This window comes from Lithobates pipiens, unplaced genomic scaffold (genome assembly GCF_037356315.1).
Source record: "Lithobates pipiens isolate NorthernLeopardFrog02 unplaced genomic scaffold, aLitPip1_a1.2 Scaffold_3, whole genome shotgun sequence".
NCBI classification, from domain to species: Eukaryota; Metazoa; Chordata; class Amphibia; order Anura; family Ranidae; genus Lithobates; species Lithobates pipiens.
This window is the reverse complement of record NW_027507790.1, coordinates 201,799,586-201,823,423: the sequence shown is the minus strand read 5'-3', so window position 1 is coordinate 201,823,423 and position 23,838 is coordinate 201,799,586. Positions and strand designations below refer to the sequence as shown.

At 41.2% G+C, this 23,838-nt stretch overlaps 1 protein-coding gene across 3 annotated transcripts in view; it reads right to left on the bottom strand.

Moving 5' to 3' along the window:
- MIER3 (MIER family member 3) overlaps positions 1 to 21,620 on the bottom strand; it is a 45,741-nt gene extending 24,121 nt beyond the window's left edge. The window contains exons 1-5 of one of the 3 annotated variants that reach the window (XM_077462699.1): positions 21,542 to 21,620; positions 18,086 to 18,110; positions 7,393 to 7,452; positions 3,138 to 3,283; positions 552 to 686 (exon numbers count right to left, since the gene is read on the bottom strand). In XM_077462699.1, the coding sequence (XP_077318825.1) occupies positions 552 to 686; positions 3,138 to 3,236 (234 nt within the window). In that variant the 5' untranslated portion in view covers positions 3,237 to 3,283; positions 7,393 to 7,452; positions 18,086 to 18,110; positions 21,542 to 21,620. Of the gene's footprint in view, positions 1 to 551; positions 687 to 3,137; positions 3,284 to 7,392; positions 7,453 to 17,869; positions 18,111 to 21,541 lie in introns of all 3 variants that reach the window. The other 2 variants (XM_077462697.1, XM_077462698.1) reach the window with 2 other exon arrangements.
- Positions 21,621 to 23,838: the final 2,218 nt, after the last annotated feature.

Genomic DNA, 23,838 nt, shown 5'->3' with positions numbered 1-23,838 from the left:
AGAAAAAAAGGATTTTACCCAAATAGTATGAAGAGCACAAATGTCCAAAAAGGTCTTTGTGTGCTGCAGCAGTCGTCTTACCCTTCACTTGAAATGCCTTAACTAAAAAAGTTGGAGGATATGTACACATGCTTTTGACAATATAGTCAATTTCATGGATTTATTGCATGAAAAGGGCAATACTAAAGGCAGGCTACCCAAAACCTATATTTCTGAATGGGAAACACTTAGGGACATCAGAAGCAAGTCTCAAAGATACAAAACCTGGGTCCAACAGACAAAATCCCCCCCCCCCCAAAAAAATTTCCTCATAATGGCAACAGCAGGAGGCGGAACCAAGAAAGTCCCTGTCTCTGTCCAAAATACAAATATCTGGATAACTGAAACATGCCCTTTTACGTCAACTGCACCTTGAAATGAACAGAAACCCCTAGACTTTTTGCTCAATCCTTGTTAATTTGGTTATAGATTAAGGGTTTACTTTTTTTTGTAAATATCACATGTCAAAGTTGGACCAAGAGGCCTAAAGTGGGAAGTTTGTTGCTACTTACTTTATCTAGCGTCATGTCAGGGAGCTCATCAGCCAACTCGCTGGGAGAGCTGCCAACGCTGGATCCTGCCATTACTGGATCTGCAGGCTCGTAGACATAAATGGCTAATAAATCTTCCAAAGGCATGTTTCCTTCCTGCAAAGCACATTTTAAAATTAGTGTCCATGTGAGCCAAAGAAAACTATTTTGATTAAAAAAAAAGAATCTTATCCAAATAAGCCTGCAAGACAGACCCCATACAGTAAAGAAAGTTACTATAAAAAAATTAAAATTAAAATCACAAAATGGACAGTTTTGACCTGCTGCCAAGTCTGCCATGTGATAATGTGCCTAGATTAGAGCAGTAATAATGATTAGAACTGTACTGCATAATGAGGTGTTACTTGCTACATCACCAGGTGAAAAACAGAGAGGGGAAAAAAAGCCTAAGAAAAGAAAACTGATGCAGCCACATCATCTAATGATTGGCAAGCTGTAATATTAGTTTTGGGTTAAATACCGCTTTAACCTCTTGCCAACTGTGCTAAAGCCAAATGATGGCTACAACATGGTTGCTCATTTCCAGGAGGGTGTCTATTGACTTCCTCCTAGACCCCCACCACTCGTCCGTGTGCTGCTTGGACACAGCTCATCACAGATCATGGTAAATGTCCAAGCACAGCAGCCCTTTACCATGTGATCAGCTGTATCCAATCACAGATGATCACATTTAAACAAAATGGCGGTTATCTGCATTTCCTTTCCTCAGCGCTGTCACTGTCTGAGGAAAGGAAAGCCAATAACTGACAATCCTGTGACAGCACACATTTACACTGATAATCAGAGCACTCATCAGTGCCACCTCATCAGTGAAGACAAAAACCCAGTGATGATTAAATACCACCAAAAGACATATTGGTCTCCAAAAAAAAAATAAAAAGGATGATAAAAAAAAAAAAATATACAGTGTTGCATCTGTCAAAGTGCGGCAGCACTGAAAGCTGAAAACTGACCTGGTCAGGAAGGGGGTGGAAGAGCCCAGTAGGCAAGTGGTAAATAGGTACTGTATGAAAATGCAAACAGTTATATTAACCAAAAGCAGTATGAGATGGCAGATGTGCGTTTTAAGGAACGAAGCTCATTTTTCTCTATAGAGCTTCATCTATCCACTGGCTCATGCCTTTACTATCAGTGAGAATACAGCCAAGTAAATGCTTCGCTGGCTGGGAAAACACAAGGTGGTAGATGTACACTGAAGTCAATGGGAGAGAACCGAGTCACACAATGGACAAACAATAGTGTAAAAGTTCATTCTGCGCCTGTATCTCTTCTACTAAAAGGGTCTATAGTTTAAGTTTTGAAAAAAGCGAGGATAGGTTAAAACATGTTGGGCCTTTACTGTAATCTAGGTCTCCATTGGGGACATTTCCTGTTTACTTGCCCTAGTAAAACACAGCAAGTGAGGGAAATTCACTCAACAAAAACAGATACCGATTTACAACACCTCCCCATGTTACTATACAAAAAGAAAACAGAAAATGGTTCTAACCTACTTCAAAGCATTGGGGAAAAAAATAATTCCAAACTGGCTTAAGTTGAGCTTCAAAATGTAATCAAAATAGATATTCCAGTTACAATTTTAAAAACTGAACTTTAGTCCGAAAATTGAGTCCTGCTACATCACGTCAGGCTGGCCCCTTTTGCAGGTATAGCTAAGCAAAACATTAAACATACGTGTCTATACTGTTTAAGATACAGTAATATACAGTCTCACCCTACTCTGCAGATGCTCAGTTGCTCTCTATTTTTAGTCACTGTGCAGAATTTGTAAAGGCCAAACTGTTGACAGCCTAAAGATTTACTGCTGCTCAGGGGCTCTGGGCTTCAGCAAAATGGCAGCCTCAAGCAAGAAGAAACAGTAGCAATGCCGGATTTGGCAGCTGATTTTGGTAGCTTAACCACTTCCCACCAGCACGACATCATATGACATTGCAGACTGAGTGGAGATAGCTGAATGATGCCTGCAGTTACAAGCATCATTCAGATATTTTCTTTTACAGCTGTCTGATTGTTTTTACAGGCAGCAGAGGGGCACATCTCCCCCCTTCCGCCACCCTCCGGTTCTTCTACTGGCTTGCCCGTGCGATCAGCGAGCCAGAGAAGGAATCCGCTGATCCCGGAAGTTTACCATAGAGAATACCACAGGCCAGATGGCCCCTTGCAGTCTCTACAACCTTCAAAGACGTTATGCTTGCCCTCTGCATTTGAAAACATTGCATTGTCTCGACTGGGAAGCCAAGGTAGTTTTTTTTATTTCAGGCTTCTCAGCCTAGAGGAGAGATGTGGGGACTTACAGACCCCAGATCTCACTGTAAAGAGGACCTGTCATGCCATATTCCTATTACAAGGGATGTTTACATATTTGCAAGAGGAAGATCGGGGCCACTCAGTGCAAAAGAGCTGCACAGTGGAGGCAAGTATGACATGTTTATTTATTTATTTTAAATAATCAAAGCTTTACAATCACTTTAAAACACAATTCATTCATTCAAAAAAATAAATAAAAAATAATAATAATAATAATAATAATCAAGCTTAATGGAAAACCTTTTCTAAATCTTCAATTTCAGAGCTGAAGTTTTTTCCGTCTTCCTTCATTTCTTCTTCTTCAAGAGTTCTCTCATCATCATAATCATGTACCAACATTTCAGCTGTAGGGTCAAAGTCATGATCTTCCGATGACAGAGAGCCAACTATAAAAGACAGGAAAGAAATACTCTGCTTAATGTCACAAAATGCTGAATTGGGATTTGCTAAAAAGATATAGAAAAATTAGGATTAAAAAACAGAGCAAACACAACTAAATGTAAAATAGGACAGCTCTAGATAAAAAAAAGAAGTTTTTTTCCAAATACTGATACAAAAATCAAATAGTCCTCAGAATTGTACCTAGGTAACAGCTTAATAAAATAATGTTAAGATCATCAGATACCTGATATCCAGCATCAAGCCCCAAATTAAATTCAATATTTTCTTCCAGCTTGACGCCAAAAGAATCTGGATAGCATCAGAATACACATAAAAAACTTTAAAGCCCCTTTCACACTTGTGTGACTTGTCCTGCAAAGTCAGATGACAAGTCGTACCCAATGATTTTCAATGAGTACCATTCATAAGGTCATGTACTACTTTGGTCCGATGTTAATGCAAGTTGAGGGCTATAGACCTCAAGTTTACACAGGCATTGCCTAAATGGAGTCGAAATTGCGGTAAAATTGCACAACTTTCAAGATGTGGCAGTGTAAAAGGAGCCCAAACTGAAATCAGGGATCCAGACATTTAACATTAAGGCTCGGTTCACACTGGTGCGATGTGGGAACCCTGCCAATTCAGTGCGGTTCCTGCATCACACCTGAATCGCACAGTGGTTCACACTGCGAACCACTAGGAGTGTCAGTACAAAGTTAATGACACCCCCTTATTGGTTCGCATATCGCAATGCAAACTGTCAGTTCAGACATGAATCACCCACGCAATCAAATTCTGGTGCAGACCACGAACAAAAAAAAACAAAAAAAAGGGGGGGGGGGGGGCGCGGTGGGGGGCCTGCAATACTTTGGTCCGAATGCGATGCAAATTCAAATTCGCATCGCACAGACATCACATGTGACTGTGCTATGCAAATCACATGAATCACACAGCACACCAGTGTGAACCAGGACTAATGCGGTGTCTATTCAACCAACAAACATGCCATCGCCAGATATTTGAAGGGGCTATTCCAGTTTAAAAAAAAAAAAAAAAGCCCCTAGTAATAATAAGCACTGTTCCCAGGAACTACATTTACATTTATTTGAGTGTAGAAATCCGTAATTCAAAACCTTGTTTAGCAGACAAGATAACTACTAGTATTTGCGGTTATTGTAATACTTAAAAGGTTTCCAAAGTGCCTGCCAAGGCTGAACAAATTGTGAAGTCAACATTTAACACATTTATATATTAAATACCATTTGGCTTAAATTCTAGCTATCCGTATTCAACCGATCTAGTGGGTCTCTTGATAATATAGTCGTCTTTACTAAATAAAAGCCACTGAAACTGGCTCTGCTTATATTTTACCTTGGACTATGCCCTGTGAACCCTATGGAAAAACTCAGATCAGCATCAGAATCATTTAGATAAAAATCAGTGAGACCAAACCTCCGTAAATCAATCATTGTGTCCAAGGCCTCTTTCACACTGGGGCGGTTTTCAGTCGCTACAGCAATAAAAATAGTGCCTGTGTAGCGCCTGAAAAAACTGACCCCTTTCACTCCAGTGTGAAAGCTGGAAGGCTTTCACATTGGAGCGGTGCGCTAGCAGGATGGTAAAAAAAATAAAAGTCCTGCTAGTCGCATCTTTGGAGCGGTGAAAGGAACGGTGTATTCACCACTCCTAAACCGCTCCTAGCCACTGAAATCAATGGGACAGCGTGGCTATACGGATGGCAAAGTGCCGCTGCAGGCGGTTTTAACCCTTTTTCGGCTGCTAGCGGGGGTTAAAACCACCCTGCTAGAGGCCGCAGACCGCCGCTAAAAATAGCGGCGCTTTACCGCCGACGCCCGCACCGCCCCAGCGTGAAAGGGCACTAAGGCTGGGTTCACACCTTCGAGGGATGCGGCTCACAGCAGGGGTCCAGTGCGTCTCCATTCTCCATTTCAGGGACAAAGCAGAGCCGAATTTTTGCCTGAATGCGGCCCTGAAAACAGAGCCAAAAGATGCACAGCATTACTGTGCAAGCCAATCCGCAGCCGTAACTGAGATATGTGAACCGGCTCCATAGAGAGCCAGTCACAATCTCCTGTCATTCAAATTGGATGCAATGAAACTGCATCCAATTCGCATAGGTGTGATCCCAGCCTAATAGAATAAGAGGCTGAATCTTTTTACGGCGATAACTCTTAATATGAAAACAGGCAAACAAAGATTTACTTTAAAAAAAAAAAAAAAAAAAAAACAGAATTTCACATTTTTCTTCATAACAGGCATGCAAAAAAAAAAAAATTATCATAAAATCAAAGCATGCTGCTTGATCAGAGCTGTAGATGTCCAGGTCCACATACACCAACACTGGAGGCAGCTGTTTTCCCAGATAAATCCCAACCTCAGGGGCCACAAGTCTGCTTTAATGTAAACCCATCAGCCACATTCAAAGTCTTTCTAAGGCTCCATTTAAGCTTGCAGGACTCATAAGTTGCACGATTCCCAGTGCGACTTTGGAGCACAACTACTTTTCACTCTCTGGACCCAAGTTGCATCAAAGTAGTGCAAGAATCTTTTTTAAGTCACTAACTTCAAGGTGCATCAATTGAAAACAGGCTTCCACTTGTCAAATAACTGTGTCCAAAGTCGCACATGGGAATGGAGCCTAAAAAGGAAAAGTCCCATCTAAGAACAAGATCTCTGCAAAACCAGAAACATCTTTGTATTCCCTCTCATCCTGGTGTCACCAATGGCTTGATTTCCTAAGCTTCTAGACTAAGCCACAGCTCTAATTCCTGCTCATTTATAGCCTATCTACTGTGGACACCAGCGCCATAAAAACACTCATTGGATAGGGTACAGTAGGTGGGTGTGCCTTAGCCTAGAAGTTCAGAAAAGTCAAGCTACTAGTAACAATGTGAAACCAAGGTAGAAGCAGCGAGATATAGGTACAAAACTTTTACTTTAAATTGCTTAAAGGGCAAGTTCACCTTTACAAAAAAAAAAAAAAAAAATCTATAAAAAAGGTGAACTTACACAGGATCCTTCTCCACCCCCCCCCCCCGCCCCCCCAGTCCAGCTGACCTAGAGCGCAGCTATCACCCGCTAGGAGCCACTGGGTAGCTGCCTCACTGGTCCGGGGCTTAGAAATCCCCCACAGCTTAATATCTTTAGGAGCATTTTAATTGGTTGGTGCCGCCAATCAGAACCCGTGTAGCCTGTTCTGTCATCGCAGGAAGAGAGGAGAGAAAGCCATGGGAATTTCAAATCCCTGGACCGGTACATCGGTGATATGATCCGTCGGTGCGGGCGATTGTCAGACTCCAGGTTAGCGGGACTGGGTGCAATGGGAAGGGGTTCAAGAGTAAGTTCATCTTACAGATTTTCCGTAAAGGTGAACTTGCACGTTAAAATGGCTGAAGTGTTTGCTTAAAGTGATGCCACCACCCAAGAATCATCTGCTGGCTTTTTAAATGGTGGCATTTTCCTATAGTAGTTTATCTCTACCCCTTCCCACAAAGCCACGATGTCACTCTTGCAGCTTCCACTGAGGTCACTATAAAATGAACCTTGTAATTGCCAGATGACAGGTGTCTGTTTTAAATCTCAGAGATGGATGGAAGACTAGCTGTTAATGACCTGTTCTTGGTTCACTAATCAGAATGGTTTCCAATCAGAACACACAATTCATATTTATTCTCAATGTTTCCTTTGCAAGAGAACCTTGTGAATTCTGTGTTCTGCCCGAGTTGGAATAAAGTGACACTGGCATACAAATTAACAACCAGATTCTCTCCATCCCTGAATTGCAGTGCCGAATGCTCCTTTTATACTAAAATACTGCCAAAAGAATAAAAGATTTTCAAGTAGCAGAATTTTTTTTTTTTTACCTACTGGTCCAAGATATTCAAAAACTGTTGGGGAAAAGCCAATTGAAGCCTGGATTTGTGTCAGCCCTGATGCCAATAACCAACACAGACAGTATTATATAAAAAATTGTGGTGATCATTACAGAAATGTAAAAAGTTTGCTGACAAATCTTCTCCCTTCAACCTCTTTAAGCACCAGTCTCACTTAAGCATTTGTTCAAAATAAAAAAAAATATTGTTTAATATATTACCTTTACTTTCTCTTTGTCATTCTGATTGAATAATTCATTGTGAAATGCTTCAGTAGTTATCTATTTCAGAGAAAAATTGAAATAAAACAATATATTTTCGAGACTTACATAAAGTTCCTAAGTGTGACTAATTTAAGCTTGCTGTCTCATTAACAAATACAGTTGTTTTCCATGCACATATTTCCTAAATGTAACCCCCTTAGAACATGCATGGCATGATGATATGTTTCATAGTTGCTAAATCACTGACTATGACTCCCACCAATGTGAGTAATCATTTATTAAAACAATTTTTACATATAACGGTTGCAATTAACATATTGCAGAGCAAATACTGGAGCTTTACTTTCATTCCTTAACAACTTGCAGGTTGGTCTTGTTATAAGATCGATTTATAAAAACTGGGGCAAAGTAATTTCCAAAAGTCTGATCAACCTCTATCCAATTAAAATGTGCAGACAGATAACGTAGAGTTTCAATTTTGTGAAAATTGTTTCGGATCAATTTTAATTGGAGCTTTTTTAATTGATATAATAATTTTTTCCTTTTTTTACTGTTACAAGCAAACAATTGTTACAGGGTACATTCATAAGACCTTGTCCACATGAGCTAGATTGTATGAGAGCAGTGTGTACAGCAAACATCTGGCATGCTTCGAGCAGCAAGCCTTTAGAGAAAACTTGAGTTCCTGTATTGAGGTATTGAGCAAAGTCTTATTGAGAATGCTGTAACTTTAACAAAGTAGCTAGCTGATCTTTAAAGTGATACTAAAGTCCCCCCCCCCCCTAAAAATAACAATCATGTTATACTTACCTGCCCTGTGCAGGGTTTTGCACAGAGCAGCCTTGATCCTCCTCTTTTCAGGTCCCTCGCTGGCAGTCCTGGCCCCTCCCTCCTGTCAAGTGCCCCTACAGAAGGGATATGCAATTAGCGGACCTCCAGCTGTTGCAGAACTACAATTCCCATGAGGCATAGCAAGACTCTTAGAGCCACAAGCATGACAGCCAGAGGCAGAGGCATGATGGGACTTGTAGTTTAGCAACAGTTGGAGGTCCGCTAATTGCATATCCCTGCCCTACAGCAAGCAGCTTGCTTAAGGAGGGGCACCTGAGTCAAGCAGCTGCGTCATGCACAATGGTGTATTCAAGCACACAAAGTTTCTGCCAGGAAATGGAAGAAAAATCCAGCTTTATAAGGAGAAGTTCATATAATAATTATATATACATACACACACACACACACACACACACACACACACACGGGGCAGCCTGGAAAACATTGCACCCACAATCAGCAGATTGTGAGTGCAATGCAGGGCTCTAGCAGACTGTGTGTAAGCTACCTGGCCATATATCACATGGTGGGGCAGAGTTGTAACATGTAATATATGTTACAAAAAGGTGCACTTTAAAATGTAAGAATATAAAAAAAAAAAAAATTATATATATATATATATATATATATATATATATATATATATATATATATATATATATTATAAAAAAAACAGACAGACACCTCTTAAAATAAATAAATCGCTTTAACACCACCATGTGCACGAGACCTAAAAAGCTTCAAGAACAGCCAAGGTTTACTGAAGATTGCCAACAGCTACTTTAAAGTGACCGACAGCACTTCCATTAAGATCTGCGTTTGAGCGCTCCAGAGGCTTCACCCAAGCAGCTTGTTGTACACAATGCTCTCATATAAGCGGAATTACGTGAAACAAAATCTAACAAAGAATTTACAATTCATGCCCTGGTTCACATTGATGCTACTTTGAAAATCGCCCACCTTCACTTCAAGTAGTGCAATTTCAAAGTAGCAAGGTCAGCGTGATTACAGCCGCTACTTGTGTGGCTTCATGCACAGATGTCTACTGAAGTTGCAGCTGAAACAGGCAAAAGTAGTACAGGAACTTTCGCTAATCGGTGTCGCACTGATTGGAACAGTGCCATTGCCTGCAATAGGCTGCGACTTGTCATGCGATTTGATCTCCCAAATCGCATGACAAAATGCTCAAATGGGAACCTAGGCTTAGATGGGATTCTAAAGAGCACAGCAGCAGCTCGCCTTTTTCACTTACTGAAAGTTTTGACAGAACTGATTGAAAACCACAACACCTGTGTGTGCAGGTTTCAGGTAAAGCTACTGTGCTCTGTAAACAAGGTTTTCCTCGGTGTAAGCAGTTTAGCATAGACAGGCTTGGCTGCAGCTCAACACCGTGAGTGTTTAAGTGAAGGGGGAGTTTACAGTCAGCACAGAGCCCTGCCTCCCGTTTAAGTGGAGTTTAAATTTATATTAAGTTATGTCATTTTTGTCTATTATTACCGACATCATTAGTGGTTAAATATTATTATGAATAATATTATAGTTAAGAACCATTTTTATTGGGACTTTTGTCATGCGAGTTATGTGTATTAATAGCAACATTTCTGGTTGTCTTGAAAAATTATAGCTGCCTGAAGACTGATTGAGAAAAGTAAAATTTAAAATTACAAAGCTTAATTTTGCAAAAAAAATAAAATAAAAAAAAAAAACACAAAAATAATTTTTCCTTTAAAGCAGCGAAGTACAGCCAAAGCTCGTTTGGCTGTACTACTCCTATGGATCACAGGAGCACAGTTAGTTCTACATTTCTGTGGCCTGTTGCCGTCACAGAGCCAGACCAGGCTCAGGCAAGATTGAGACAATGAAGTCGGGATCTGCCCACATGCCTGGACCAGCACCCAGTTCAGCCTTTCAGTGGGCCACTGAGAGCCTGAGCCGGCTGCTCCTGCCCCCTCCAACACCCAGTGCTCCAGTAAACAAGGGGGGTAGAGTACACAGCAGTGACTGATAGTCATCAGCTCTCTACTCGGAGCTGTGAGAACAAATCGATCGGCATCGTTTGAACGATTGGTTCTCAGCATTTGGAGTCGTGGGGGACAGATGCAGCATCCGCCTAGGTAAGTATGATTCAGAAAAAAAAATTAAAAAAAAATAATTCAAACCCCATACTTCTCTTTTAACAGCATCTCTACAAGGAACAAACACTATTTATTGTTGAATATTACTGTAGTTTTAAAAGTCTGCACTGAGAGAAATATACAGGCAAGCAATACAGACCACTGATTACAAAAAATGTAAATGCTAGTTGGCTGAATGTCTTCTCAGACGTAGCATGACAATAACGTGTTCCAACTTTGGACTTCACTGGTTGCATGATTGTCAGTAACTGAAGCCAGTAATAATAATAATGAAATATTTTATCTTTATGTGTTCTCTGCAGAGGCCGTTTTGTTCTCTTTTAAAATTTGGAAAGTAAGCAATACAAGTAATTGACCAAGGTGTTCAAATTGCAATTTTTTTTTTTTTTTAAAGCAACATTGAAAAGAGGGCCTTAAATGCAATATACGATATCAATTAAGAGCACATTTCCATTGTTAGTTATTTGTATTTTACGTTAAGTATTATAGCATTTCTACACACTTAGAATACATTTTATCAACAATACTGAATATACATTTTAGCAAGTTTGATTTTTTATTTTTTCAGTTTCACTTGTACTATTTTGCCAAGTGGGACTGGTGCTATTCGTTTCAAAATAATGATCTTTGACAGAAAATAAAAATGTCTCCTGAAGTGAACTTTTTCACTTAAATACTGACCAAATGCAGTGAAGCAGGGAAGGGAAGATATATGCTGTATTTTTACTTCCAATGATGAAAGTTTTATAGTCTATTTTAGGAGGTAACCGATCACTAAGTACTGATACTATTCTAAAGATTTCACATGCCTTTTCATTTTCTACAAACTTGAATGCAGACAAGGCTCTACACAAAACTAAGTCTACAGGAGACATGCAGGACACATTTTTTTTACCTGCAAAAAAAATGTGCATTATTTTTTGTTACAAGGTGAACTTATCCTTTAAGCTGGCCATACATTATACAATTTTCTTTAGATTTACCTTCAACTATATAGTGCGAGGGCCTGCCTGATAGCATACAAATAAATAAAAAAAATAAAAATTAAAAAAAAAAGTGTTTAGGTTTGACCTCATTATATGGTTTTGGTAAATCTAAAGGAAAAATACCTGCAAAGCTCTGATACCTGTAATGTCACTCTCAAATGCCAACATTTCAGTGGCCAGAGGCTCTGGCACTTTACAGTCCATGGACACAACAAGCTTATTCTAAGCTTCATAAGTCAGGGCAACGCCCTATGGGGGTGCTTAAAAAAAAAAAAATAAAGGTACTGCAGCCCAGGAGTCTCAATCCACTTGTCCTTATAAAATATAATCGGGGAGCTCCAGTGTGTATAAAATGATGGGTGAGAGACAGGGATACTCAATTAGCATGTGGGGTGGGGGGGAGATCGTCCAAGCTTAAGCAGGATAATGCACTTCATGTAGAAATGGAGAGATAATGAGGATAAGCATACACAAGAGCAGGTTCACAGGCATGGTGTTAAGGGCAGGGTGTAGAGAGAAAAAAAAAAAATAGGTAATTGTTTGGGAGTGCACAGATACTGTGAAGATAAAGTGTGGAGTGCCAGTGTGCTGGTGAGAGGGGAAGATAGGAGAAGGGGAGGTATAAGCGTGGTAGGTGATGAAAGAATGGGAGCAACCGGCATGGTGGGTCGTGAGAGGAGGGGGGCTGCAGGAATGTTGTGAGCTCAGTAAATAGGAGTGCAAGTGCACTGAATGCAGGGGTGGTGGGTGGACAGGAAAAAGGGGGCTACATAAAAAGGTACAGGGTTACAGAAGTGGTGGTCTCAAGAGACAGGCAGACTAGGTGGAGTAGCTTCTTAAAGGAAGATGGAAGACATAAGAGGAAGTGGTTGGAGATGATCTGCAAGGCTACAGTCTGTCCAGGATACCGGGAGAGAGAACTGCAGGTACCTTGGCACTGTTACTACAGAGCTGAAAATTGTTTTGCTGTTTTAGTATTTACTTTACAATGCAACTGGACAAAAATGGCCCCTGTAACTGACACTTTGCTACTTACATAAAGAATTTACTAACAGGACCAACACATAAAAAGCTATGTATTAGGAGGAGGGGGTGTCCTCAAGGAAACAAGCCGACAGACTGCCATAAATATTTTTGCCCCTGGTTACACTTGATTTTATTTGTAAACTGCTGCCGCAACTACTCAAGCAGAGATATAGTTTGTCCCCTCACCTGCCATGGTCACTTTTGCTGGAAAGCCTTGTCTGCATGCAAATGTGGAAAAAATTATAAATCAGGGCATGTGAATAAAGTGAATACCATCATTGCATCTTTCTGCTTATAGCTATATAAATAAAATAAGCCTGATAAACTACTGGTGGTGTAACAAGAAATTCCAACAGGAAAATTATGTTTGAAATGGTCTAAAAAAAAAGTGCAGCAAATTATAAGGTCATTGTCTACCCGAAGTCCTGTACCAGTTGCTTTTTGGTGCACTAATGAATTTATTTTCTCATTTAAAAAAAATATATGCAATCCTCAATTGTAAAGGCACAAGGTTTTTATCTTAATGCATTCAATGCATTAAGATAAAAAAAACCTTGTGCCTTTACAATTGAGGATTGCATATATTTTTTCTGAGAAAATAAATGCATTAGTGCACCATAAAAAAAAACCTGTGTGCAGCAGCCCCCCTCAGACCCCCTAATACTTACCTGGGCTCGATCCCACAATGTGCACGAGTGCCTTGTCTGGGACTGTCCCTCCCGATTGGTGAGACACAGCAGCAGCACCATTGGCTCCCACTGCTGTCAAAGTCAGTGAGGAGAGAGAGTGGGCGGGGGCGAACAATGACTGTCTGAATGGACACAGAACTGCGGCTCGGCCATTGCTCGCGACCAGGAGCACCGACGAGGAACCCGAGAAGAGGAGGATCCAGGATGTTCTGTGCAAAACCACAGCACAGGGCAGGCAAGTATGTTTGTTATTTTTAAAAGAAGGAGAGGAAAATAAAAATAAATAAAATAAAAAACACCACAACCTTTAGTTTTACTTTAAGTTGCACAAATATTACAAATAGGTATTTTCCGATGTCTGCCATACAGATTACATTCCACAGGAACATACAGCGCAAATCATTTGTTGCACTACTGAAAATGTTGCACCGCTAAATGTTTATAGGGCCCAATATATTATACAACAGTGGTCCCAGAACATCCATTTTTTTAGTCCTAAGTGACAGTCAAGCCTCTCACACTGACTTCTACTGGTTACTATTGCAATATAGCAATGCCAGACACTGGAAGCATCAGCTAAGACAAGCTCATCTGTCGCTCGGCATCCAAGAACATCACAGTGACACCAATGTAATTCATAGCCTATTACCAGTTGTTCAATATGCCAAATAGGAGAACCTAATGAAGAATCACCTCCTTCATAACTGGAGGAGGGGTACACACTACAGGCTGTGTTTAGCCCAATTACTACCTTGTCTACAATGCATATTATGTGAGGTTATAACTATTAACACTTATGTAGTTGTCTTACTTACAAAGTGGAACTTCACCCTAAAAAGGGAGATTGTGTTTTCTTTAAATGAGGAAGAGGTAACTTGTTTTATCAGGTATCCGCTACCACCGCTCCAATTGCTGAGTCGGAAGTTCATCCCCTTCCTCTGCCTGCCCGCAATTTTCTGGGACACGTCACAGGCCCCAGAGAGGTGCAGGTCCATTCACAAAGTGCAGCGTGACTTGGGCACTAATAGTGGGAAGCAGCAAGGAGTCACAGCTGGCTTCCCTTAGTAAACATGCCAGTGTCAGGGGACCCAAACACCGTCAAAACATTGACCTGGGTGAGGACAGCGCTGGATTACAGTATTTGTAGCTGCTGACTTTTTTTTTTTTTTCTTTGTTAAGACTGAACCACTTTAATTTATAGGACTGGCTATATTCTCTGAATAACTGCCAAGGTTTGCTTCTGCTGTTATTTGGATTTTTAATGTAACATAGGAAAAGCTCCAGAACCAAGACAAGCTGGAAAAATGACTGCAGCATTTCAGTTACATAAACACAGAAAGATGAACAATATAGTCAAACCCCTCTATGAAAAAAAACAAAACAAAAAAAACAGAACCGGCCAATCAAGTAAAAAAGTAAATTAGAAATATCACAGGTTATGTTTCAAATAGATAAAATCATGGAACAAGTAAGGTGTGTGAATGTGGGGTTTGCCTATAACGTTCTCACACAAAACTGTACAAAGACTCACAACTAGATACAAAAACTAACACAGAAACATGCCACCATTTTTGTCCAGGCTTCAACTGTTTGGAAAACTTTTCATATTTCTACATTAATATTTCTTATGGATTATAAAAAAAAAAATTTAATAATTTTATATATATATATTTTTTTTTTTTTATTATGCACTTAGACTAAGGCTGATACATTGACAGATCTTTGACAAAGCTTTAGTTATTACACTTTTTAGAGAATAAACTCTGTTTAAATCAATGATTATCAAGCAGATGCTTGCTAATTACATCATGTAGGGCTGTTTAACCCAATCCGAGGGCCAGGATTGTTCAGCAGAAAATTATTTTGCTTTTGTGAGTTTTACTTATATATTATTGTCTCCTAAAGTATAACTAAAGGCAAAAAGTTAGGGAGTTGAAACCTCTCTATTGGTCCTGTTTACTGTTATCACCAAAAGTAACATTTTCAATTGCCACCGAAAAAAGGAAGGGTAATCTTCCAATGGGGACATGAGTTCTAGCGACAAACAATCTACCCAAAGTGACACACATGGGGGGGAAGACACCTGTCAGGAGGTTATAACCTTCTCTTACCCTACCAAAAACAAAAAGCATTGCGTTTAGTTATAGCTTTTCATAGAAAAACAAATACCCCCCAAATTTGAGTTTTGTTTGTCAGACGCAAAGCAATTACACCTGTTGGTGAAAACTGGTATGGCAGAGCATCCCTTTAAAAAAAAAAAAAAAAAAAAAAAAAAAAAAGGGAAACTACTGAGAAAAGAAAAAAAAAAAAAAAAAAAAAAAAAAACACACACTCAGGGACTGGCAATTGCTGCAGAAAATAATGGCTGCCCAAATGCTTCAATATTTTGAATGCAGAGAAATTCAAAACTACCAATTTGCATACTTGTTTCAGGTACGCTTCTGAGAAATCAAAAACAAAACTAAATCTCTATGACATCCAGGTAACCAGTATTTTTAGAAAGAATGATCAGCAATTGTAACATCTATAATAAACCAATATAAAAAACTTTGGTAAAAAAAAAAAAAAAAAAAAAAAAAGTTCATTTTAGAGAAAGTGAATTTTTTTCATTATATCTGGCTTGTATTAGATCGCCAAGTCTGATAGCAGTTGCCTGTCCACCCACCCACCCACACACACCACTTCCCAGCTACTCTGTACAGCGCATAACTCTGGACAGGCGACTAACCCCACAACATATTTTAGACTCCAACAGAGTAATTACAGCTAAATAAGGGGTAAAAAAATATTTTTTGTAACATGTTTACACAATTATAAGAATTTAAGTTTGAACACCGCACTGTAAAGATTAAATGCACATTTTGTCTAGGGGATGATGAAGGTGAATTACTCATTTTATTCCTCTTCTGACACTCCTGGGATGTCAGCAGGCCCTCGGCATGCTCAAATATTATGCAGGTCCAATGATCCTGCATAGTACACCATGACATCAGAGGTGCAGCGGCTTCAATTGATTCCCTTTAACACAAAGATTCCCTATGGGAATAATTACTTTTTCTGGCAGGGGCTTCAGTTTGATAAATATGTCAAACAAGAAGCTGAGAACTGCCGTTATGTGCCAGGAGGTTGAGAGAGAGAGATGGGTTACCCTCAATGTTTGCATGCAACCCCATAACTTCTTATAAGGGAATGACATTTTTCTAGGACTCTTAAATTCCTCAAACTATTTGGAGGGTCATAGCCTTCAAGGATGGAGTTGGAAAGCACTGACTACCACAATTAAAGTATAATGGAAATTCTATTTAGGTCATCTGAGTATTTTGCCACCGCACTGATAAGCAAAACTGCATGGTACAGGTCTGCTTAAATTGTCCCTGCTCCTTTACAAATCCTCTGTTAGAAGTTGCAAAAAAAAAAAAGTTGGAATCATACTGAGGCAGCATTCACACTGGAGTTTCTATGGGGCAAGGGGAGGCTCCTGGCAAGAAATAGGAGTTTTTAAACACGGTTGTACACACACTGTTCATGAACAGTTGCAGGTAAGAGTGCTGACCGTCAGATTTGTGGGGATATTTATTATAGCAAAAAGTAAAAAATAATGCGTTTTTTTCAAAATTGTTGCTCTATTTTTGTTTATAGTGCAAAAAATAAAAACCGAAGAGGTGATCAACCAATACAAATAAACTACAGGCACCACTGCTGTTCACTTGTACTTGTGAATATAGACCCTGGACACATTGGGGTTGATTTACTAAAAAGGGAGAGTGCAAAATCTGGTGCAGCTCTGGATAGAAAGCAATCAGCTTCCAGTTTGTTTTTTTGGTCAAAGCTTAATTGAACAAGCTGAAGTTAGAAGCCAATTGGCTACTATGCATAGCTGCACCAGATGTTGCGCTCTCCGGTTTTAATGAATCAACATCAGTGCGTGTTCAGGGTCGGCTTTTCTGCTGAATTTAGGCTGCACAATCTGGTCAGCTAGTTTGTATGTGGCCAAATCACAGACTGTTGCTTCATTCAGATGCATCATTTAGCCACCTCTGAACACAGCAAACTCTCCGCACACAAACTCTTGTGTGAATGCAGCCTTACCATAGAGGAAGATGTGAATGCTGAGCAAGCAAAATTTTCCAAGATGGTCACTGGAGTCCACTAAAACAGCATCACCATGTGAAATGTTGGCTGCTCTAAATTCACCAAGATCTAGCGGGAAGTAGCGTGTTGTCATTTTCACTTAGGTGCTGCATGTAAAAACATGGGGTTTAGACATATATAACCCCTAACTTTTTCTTTACAGGTACATTTTACACCTACCAATAGTAGGCGATTTGTGAGGGGGGAGGGACAGGGTATTGAGACCTTGTATTTTACTGCAGACCGCCTTGAACTATACCAGCTGCAACTTAGCGTACAGCCCTCAACCAGTCCAAATTACGCTATTTAAGAAACAGAAATTTTACGGTACCCCAATTTAGAATGGCAAATTAGTGGGGGAGAAAAAAAAAATCTAAGGGTTTACTTGGTACCTGGGATAGGAAATCTCAACATCTAAATTGTTTTGAAGTATATATTTTCAATTTACTTTATTCAATTTTAAATTGTAAATTACTGTTCTGTTAACTTCAAATAAGTTTTAAGAAATCTGATTAATTGGGTATTATGTAACTGGTTGTGGCCAATATCAGCACATTGCGATCCAGTATTCTAATACACTTGTTGCTAGGAATATATCTTTAGCAACCTATGTTACATAATCAATAACCTACACAATATACAAAAACTCTGAATAGACAATGTAAATACCACTCACAGAGACAATAATAAAGCTCGTATTACTGGATCATTTCCAATTAAAACAAGCTGATGACGCGATCAGCAGAACTTCTACTTCCTCATCCCCATCATTAAATAAAGAACAAAGTCAGCTGACAGCAGAGGGCTCTGTTGTGTCCTTTCCCTGGCTCAGTCTAACCTCTCAGCAAGCCAGGATGCTGTGATGTATAAAACGGTAAGAAACAGGACAAACCTGGGCTCGAACTGTCAAAGGAAGCCTGTAGGGGGGGGAAGAAAAAAAAGAGAGAAAAGAAACAAACAATGAGATTGACATAATATATCCACTCACAGGAACAGGATATTATAAAACATATACGTTATGCATTTATACATAAATATCCCTACGCTTCTCTGTGCATCGCTTCCGGGACAGAACAGATTAATTCACTGCGATAGCACTGGCCAATCAAATCGATCTGGTCCATCGGGGAAGCACTGCAAGAAGAGCGGGGGTTTTCAAACCCCGGACCGGCTGTGTATGCGCTGACAGCTCACCAACCTCAGAGTTAAGTACAGCACTGAGTGTAAAGATCTGTAAGTACCTATATACGATTTAGAGATCTACAAGTACAGTATAAAGATCTGCAGATATAGGTACAAGCACCCATAAATACATTATATATGGTATAGGGATGTTCAAATAGAGTCTATATACAGTATAGAGCTACACAGATACAATGTATACAACAGAGGGATCTGCAAATTGAATATACACAGCACAGAGCTGTGTAAAAAAAGCCAGTATATAGAGATAGAGACTCTGTGGAGGTGTGTAGATAAAGGTGGTACCATAGAGTAGGATGTCTGATGATGGGGAGGATGAAGAGGTGTGTAGTACCATAGAGTAGGATGTATGCTGGACGTCTGATGGTGGGGAGGATGGAGGTGTGTAGATGAAGGTAGTACCATAGAGTAGAGTTTCTGATGGTGGGGAGGATGGAGAGGTGTGTAGATGAAGGTAGTACCATAGTAGTAGGATATATGATGATGGAGAGGTGTGTAGATGAAGGTAGTACCATAGAGTAGAGTTTCTGATGGTGGGGAGGATGGAGAGGTGTGTAGATGAAGGTAGTACCATAGTAGTAGGATATATGATGATGGAGAGGTGTGTAGATGAAGGTAGTACCATAGTAGTAGGATATATGATGATGGAGAGGTGTGTAGATGAAAGTAGTACCATAGAGTAGGATGTATTATGGTGGGGAGGATGGAGAGGTGGTTAGATGAAGGTAGTACCATAGAGTAGGATGCCTGATGGTGGGGAGGATGGAGAGGTGTGTAGATGAAAGTAGTACCACAAAGTAGGATGTCTGATGGTGGGGAGGTGTGTAGATGAAGGTAGTACCATAGGAGTAGGATATATGATGGTGGGGAGGATGGAGAGGTGTGTAGTACTATATAATAGGATGTCTGATTGTGGGGAGGATGGAGAGGTGTGTAGTACCATAGAGTAGGATGTCTGGTGGTGGGGAGGATGGAGAGGTGTGTAGTACCATAGAGTAGGATGTCTGGTGGTGGGGAGGGTGGAGAGGTGTGTACTGTAGTACAATAGAGTAGGATGTCTGGTGGTGGGGAGGGTGGAGAGGTGTGTACTGTAGTACAATAGAGTAGGGTGTCTGATGGTGGGGAGGATGGAGAGGTGTGTAGTACCATAGAGTAGGATATATGATGGTGGGGAGGATGGAGAGGTGTGCAGTACCATAGAGTAGGATGTCTGATGGTGGGGAGGGTGGAGAGGTGTGTACTGTAGTACCATAGAGTAGGGTGTCTGATGGTGGGGAGGATGGAGAGGTGTGTAGTACCATAGGTAGTAGGCTATATTATAGTGGGGAGGATGGAGAAGTGTGTAGATGACGGTAGTACCATAGAAGCAGTATATATGATAATGGAGTAGGATATATGATGATGGAGAGGTGTGTAGATGGAAGTAGTACCATGGAGTAGGATGTCTGATGGTGGGGAGATGTGTAGATGAAGGTAGTACCATAGGACTAGGATATATGATGGTTTGGAGGATGGAGAGGTGTGTAGTACCAGAGTAGGATGTCTGATGGTGGTGAGGGATGGAGAGGTGTGTAGTACCATAGAGTAGGATGTCTGATGGTGGGGAGGGATGGAGAGGTGTGTAGTACCATAGAGTAGGGTGTCTGCTGGTGGGGAGGGATGGAGAGGTGTGTAGTACCATAGAATAGGATATATGATGGTGGAGGGGGGGCGGTTTTTGAGGTGTGTAGTACCATAGAGTAGGATATATGATGGTGGTGGGGATGGAGAGGTGTATAGTACCATAGAGCAGGATGTCTGATGGTGGGGAGGGATGGAGAGGTGTATAGTAGCATAGAGTAGGATGTCTGATGGTGGTGAGGGATGGAGAGGTGTGTAGTACCATAGAGTAGGATATATGATGGTGGTGAGGGATGGAGAGGTGTGTAGTACCACAGAGTAGGATATATGATGGTGGGGGGGGGGGTGGAGAGGTGTATAGTACCATAGAGTAGGATATATGATGGTGGTGGGGATGGAGAGGTGTATAGTACCATAGAGTAGGATGTCTGATGGAGGGGAGGGATGGAGAGGTGTGTAGTACCATAGAGTAGGATATATGATGGTGGGGGGGATGGAGAGGTGTGTAGTACCATAGAGTAGGATATATGATGGTGGTGGTGATGGAGGGGTGTATAGTACCATAGAGTAGGATGTCTGATGGTGGGGAGGGATGGAGAGGTGTATAGTACCATAGAGTAGGATATATGATGGTGGTGGGGATGGAGAGGTGTATAGTACCATAGAGTAGGATGTCTGGTGGTGGGCAGGATGGAGAGGTGTGTAGTACCATAGAGTAGGATATATGATGGTGGGGAGGGATGTAGTGGTGTGTAGTACCATGGAGTAGGATGTCTGATGGTGGGGGGGGGGGGGGGTGGAGAGGTGTGTAGTACCATAGAGTAGGATATATGATGGTGGTGGGGATGGAGAGGTGTATAGTACCATAGAGTAGGATGTCTGATGGCGGGGAGGGATGGAGAGGTGTGTAGTACCATGGAGTAGGGTGTCAGATGGTAGTGGTTGGTCCTGTAGTCTATGAAGAGGAGGGGGCGGGTCAGTAGAGGGTCTGGCAGTGTCCTGGGTGTGATGTGCGGACCTGTTGCTGATAGTGATAGGTCAGATTGCGGAGGGGGGCGTGGTGGTTGGTTGTTATGGGTAACATCTCCCCCTATAGGAGAGGCCTAGGTGTACACAGAGCCCCCTCCATGTCCCCGGTCCTGTCGGTGTACGGACCGGTCCGGAGGAGGGATTACCCAGCTTGGTCTGGCCGTCCATCACTCACAACACTCCGGATACCGCCGAGGATGACCAACTCATCCGTACAGAGCCAACCATCTCTCGCCAGAAGCGGACAGGTCCCGGCCGGCCGCCGCCTCTCGGCCCCCCGGTCCCTCCCCCACCCCTGACCGTCCGCTCCCAGCCGCGGCCTAGCCGACATTTCCCCGCTCCTGGTCGGCCCCTGTCACCCCAGACTCCTCGTGGAGCCGGATGGGGCACTAAGGGGTGAGCCGTGAGGGGACTGAGCCGGTTTCGGCGGCGGCGGAGCCCGGTATTTCCGTGTATTCCGTCCCTCCCCCCGCTCCGGCCCGGTTTTCCTCCTTACCTCCGCCATATTGGTACCTCTAGGCGAACGAGCTGCAACTGCGCAAAGTACCCGGATGGAGAGAGCCAGCCAATCACAGAGCGACGAGACAGAGGTGTCCGGCGGCCTGGAGAAGGGGGCGGGGCGCTGAGACTGAGGACCAGGAGGGGGAGGAGTCACTTGGACACCCATAACATTGCAATGTTATCATTCTAGAACATGGGACTGACTGTACGTGATCACATCGTGTATGGGGGGGCCACATCGTCTTATCTTATATAGTCATCCTACTATGTGTACACTGCCTGCAGCTCTTCTACAACTATATTATATATACTATTATTTATGATTTGTATATATACACGACTTATATATACTATTATTTATAATATAGTTTTAATAGTATAATAACACTAACACATACACACACACAAAAAAAATATATGGAGATGCTAAATAAATATATATACTTAGGATCTCCATATACATTTTTTTTATATATCGATATCTATCTATACAGTGTGTGTGTATATATATATATTTTAATTTTTTTCTCCATACCTTTAATTAAAATTGTAGTGTGGGCTGTCATTTTATAAATATTACATGCAGAAAAACATATATATATAATACTGTGCCGTAGAGCTTCATATATCATTATATATAGCATATCATATGTAAAAGAAATAAGCAATAGTCTGATAACAAATTCATCATCTCTAAGGCTAAGTTCACAGTTTGCGGCCCACGTTTCCGCAGGCACAGCAGCCTATATTTTTTAATGGGCTTCTGTGCCTGTGTTTAACACAAGAAAAAGGTTCCTGCAGCATCCTAAAAAACATAGTGACCAGGACATGGTGTTTTTGGGCTCTGCATTTTTAGATGCATGGAGGTGCCATTAAGAATGAATGGCAGCCCCGTGTGCTTTTGAAGAGTATCATTTTGACTGCGGGTGGTTGTGAGACCCTACAATTTCCACACCCACAACCACCTGCAACTGTGTGAACATAGCCTTAGGACAGTGATGGCGAACCTTGGCACTCCAGATGTTTTGGAACTACATTTCCCATGATGCTCATGCACTCTTCAGTGTAGTTGAGCATCATGGGAAATGTAGTTCCAAAACATCTGGGGTGCCAAGGTTCACCATCACTGCCTTAGGACTTGGTTGTGTTACAGGACCATCTAGGCCAGGTACGTCTTCCCAGATGAGCAAGTCTTCTAGGCCAGGTACGTCTTCTCAGATGAGCAAGTCATCTAGGCCAGGTATGTCTTCCCAGATGAGAAAGTCATCTAGGCCAGGTACGTCTTCCCAGATGAGAAAGTCATCTAGGCCAGGTACGTCTTCCCAGATGAGAAAGCAAATATTTTTAAAGTTTCACTGAACTGGTTAAAAGAAACAAAAAATTGAAAATTTTTATCCATACTTACTAGAGCTGCACAATTAATCATCAAGAATTGTTATCGCGATCTTGACTAAAGTGTTTCACAATTCTTTCTATGCAGAAAATTCTCTCTGCTCTTCTGAAGCCACAGCCATCAAAAGAAAGCAAGAGAAAAACTGGGCAGTCTGCCAAGAATCAAAAAAATTTTTATTGGTTGAACTTAAGTATAAACATTGTAACAATTTGTTAATGGAATAGACTTTGTGTATAAGGCCCCTTTCACACATGCGGACCATTCAGATCCGCCTGTGAGTTTGTTCAGCGTATCTAAACAGTCGCTCCATACAGGTCTTTGGAGCGTCGGATGTCAGCGGTGACATGTCCGCTGACATCCGATCCGATCCGCAAAATCCAGTTGGATGCAAACCCTATTTTCCATCCGTCTGGCGGATCCGATGAAAATGGACAGGCAGTCCATAAAGCATCCGATCCCCCCATAGGGGAGAGTGGATATCTAACAGGTCCATCCCTGCACCGAGTGCAGAGACAGACTTGTCATCCGCCAGCTCAGCGGGGATCAATGGAGCGATCCCCCGCTGAGCAAGCGGAGGAGTAAAAATGGACATTAGGGGCCTAAGTGAAAAAAGTTTAACCACTTAAACACTAAACCTTTTTCTGACATTTGTTGGTTTCAAGTTAAATCTTTTTTTTTTTTTTTTTTTTGCTAGAGAATTACTTAGAACCCCCAAACATTATATATTTTTAGTAGACACCCTAGAGAATAAAATGGTGGTTGTTCCAATATTTTATGTCACACTGTATTTGCCCAGTGGTCTTTCAAATGCAATTTTTTTTGGAAAAAAAAAATGGATTAAATGAAAAATGAATTAAAAAAAAACTAACCAGTAAAGTTTATTTTTTGTATAATGTGAA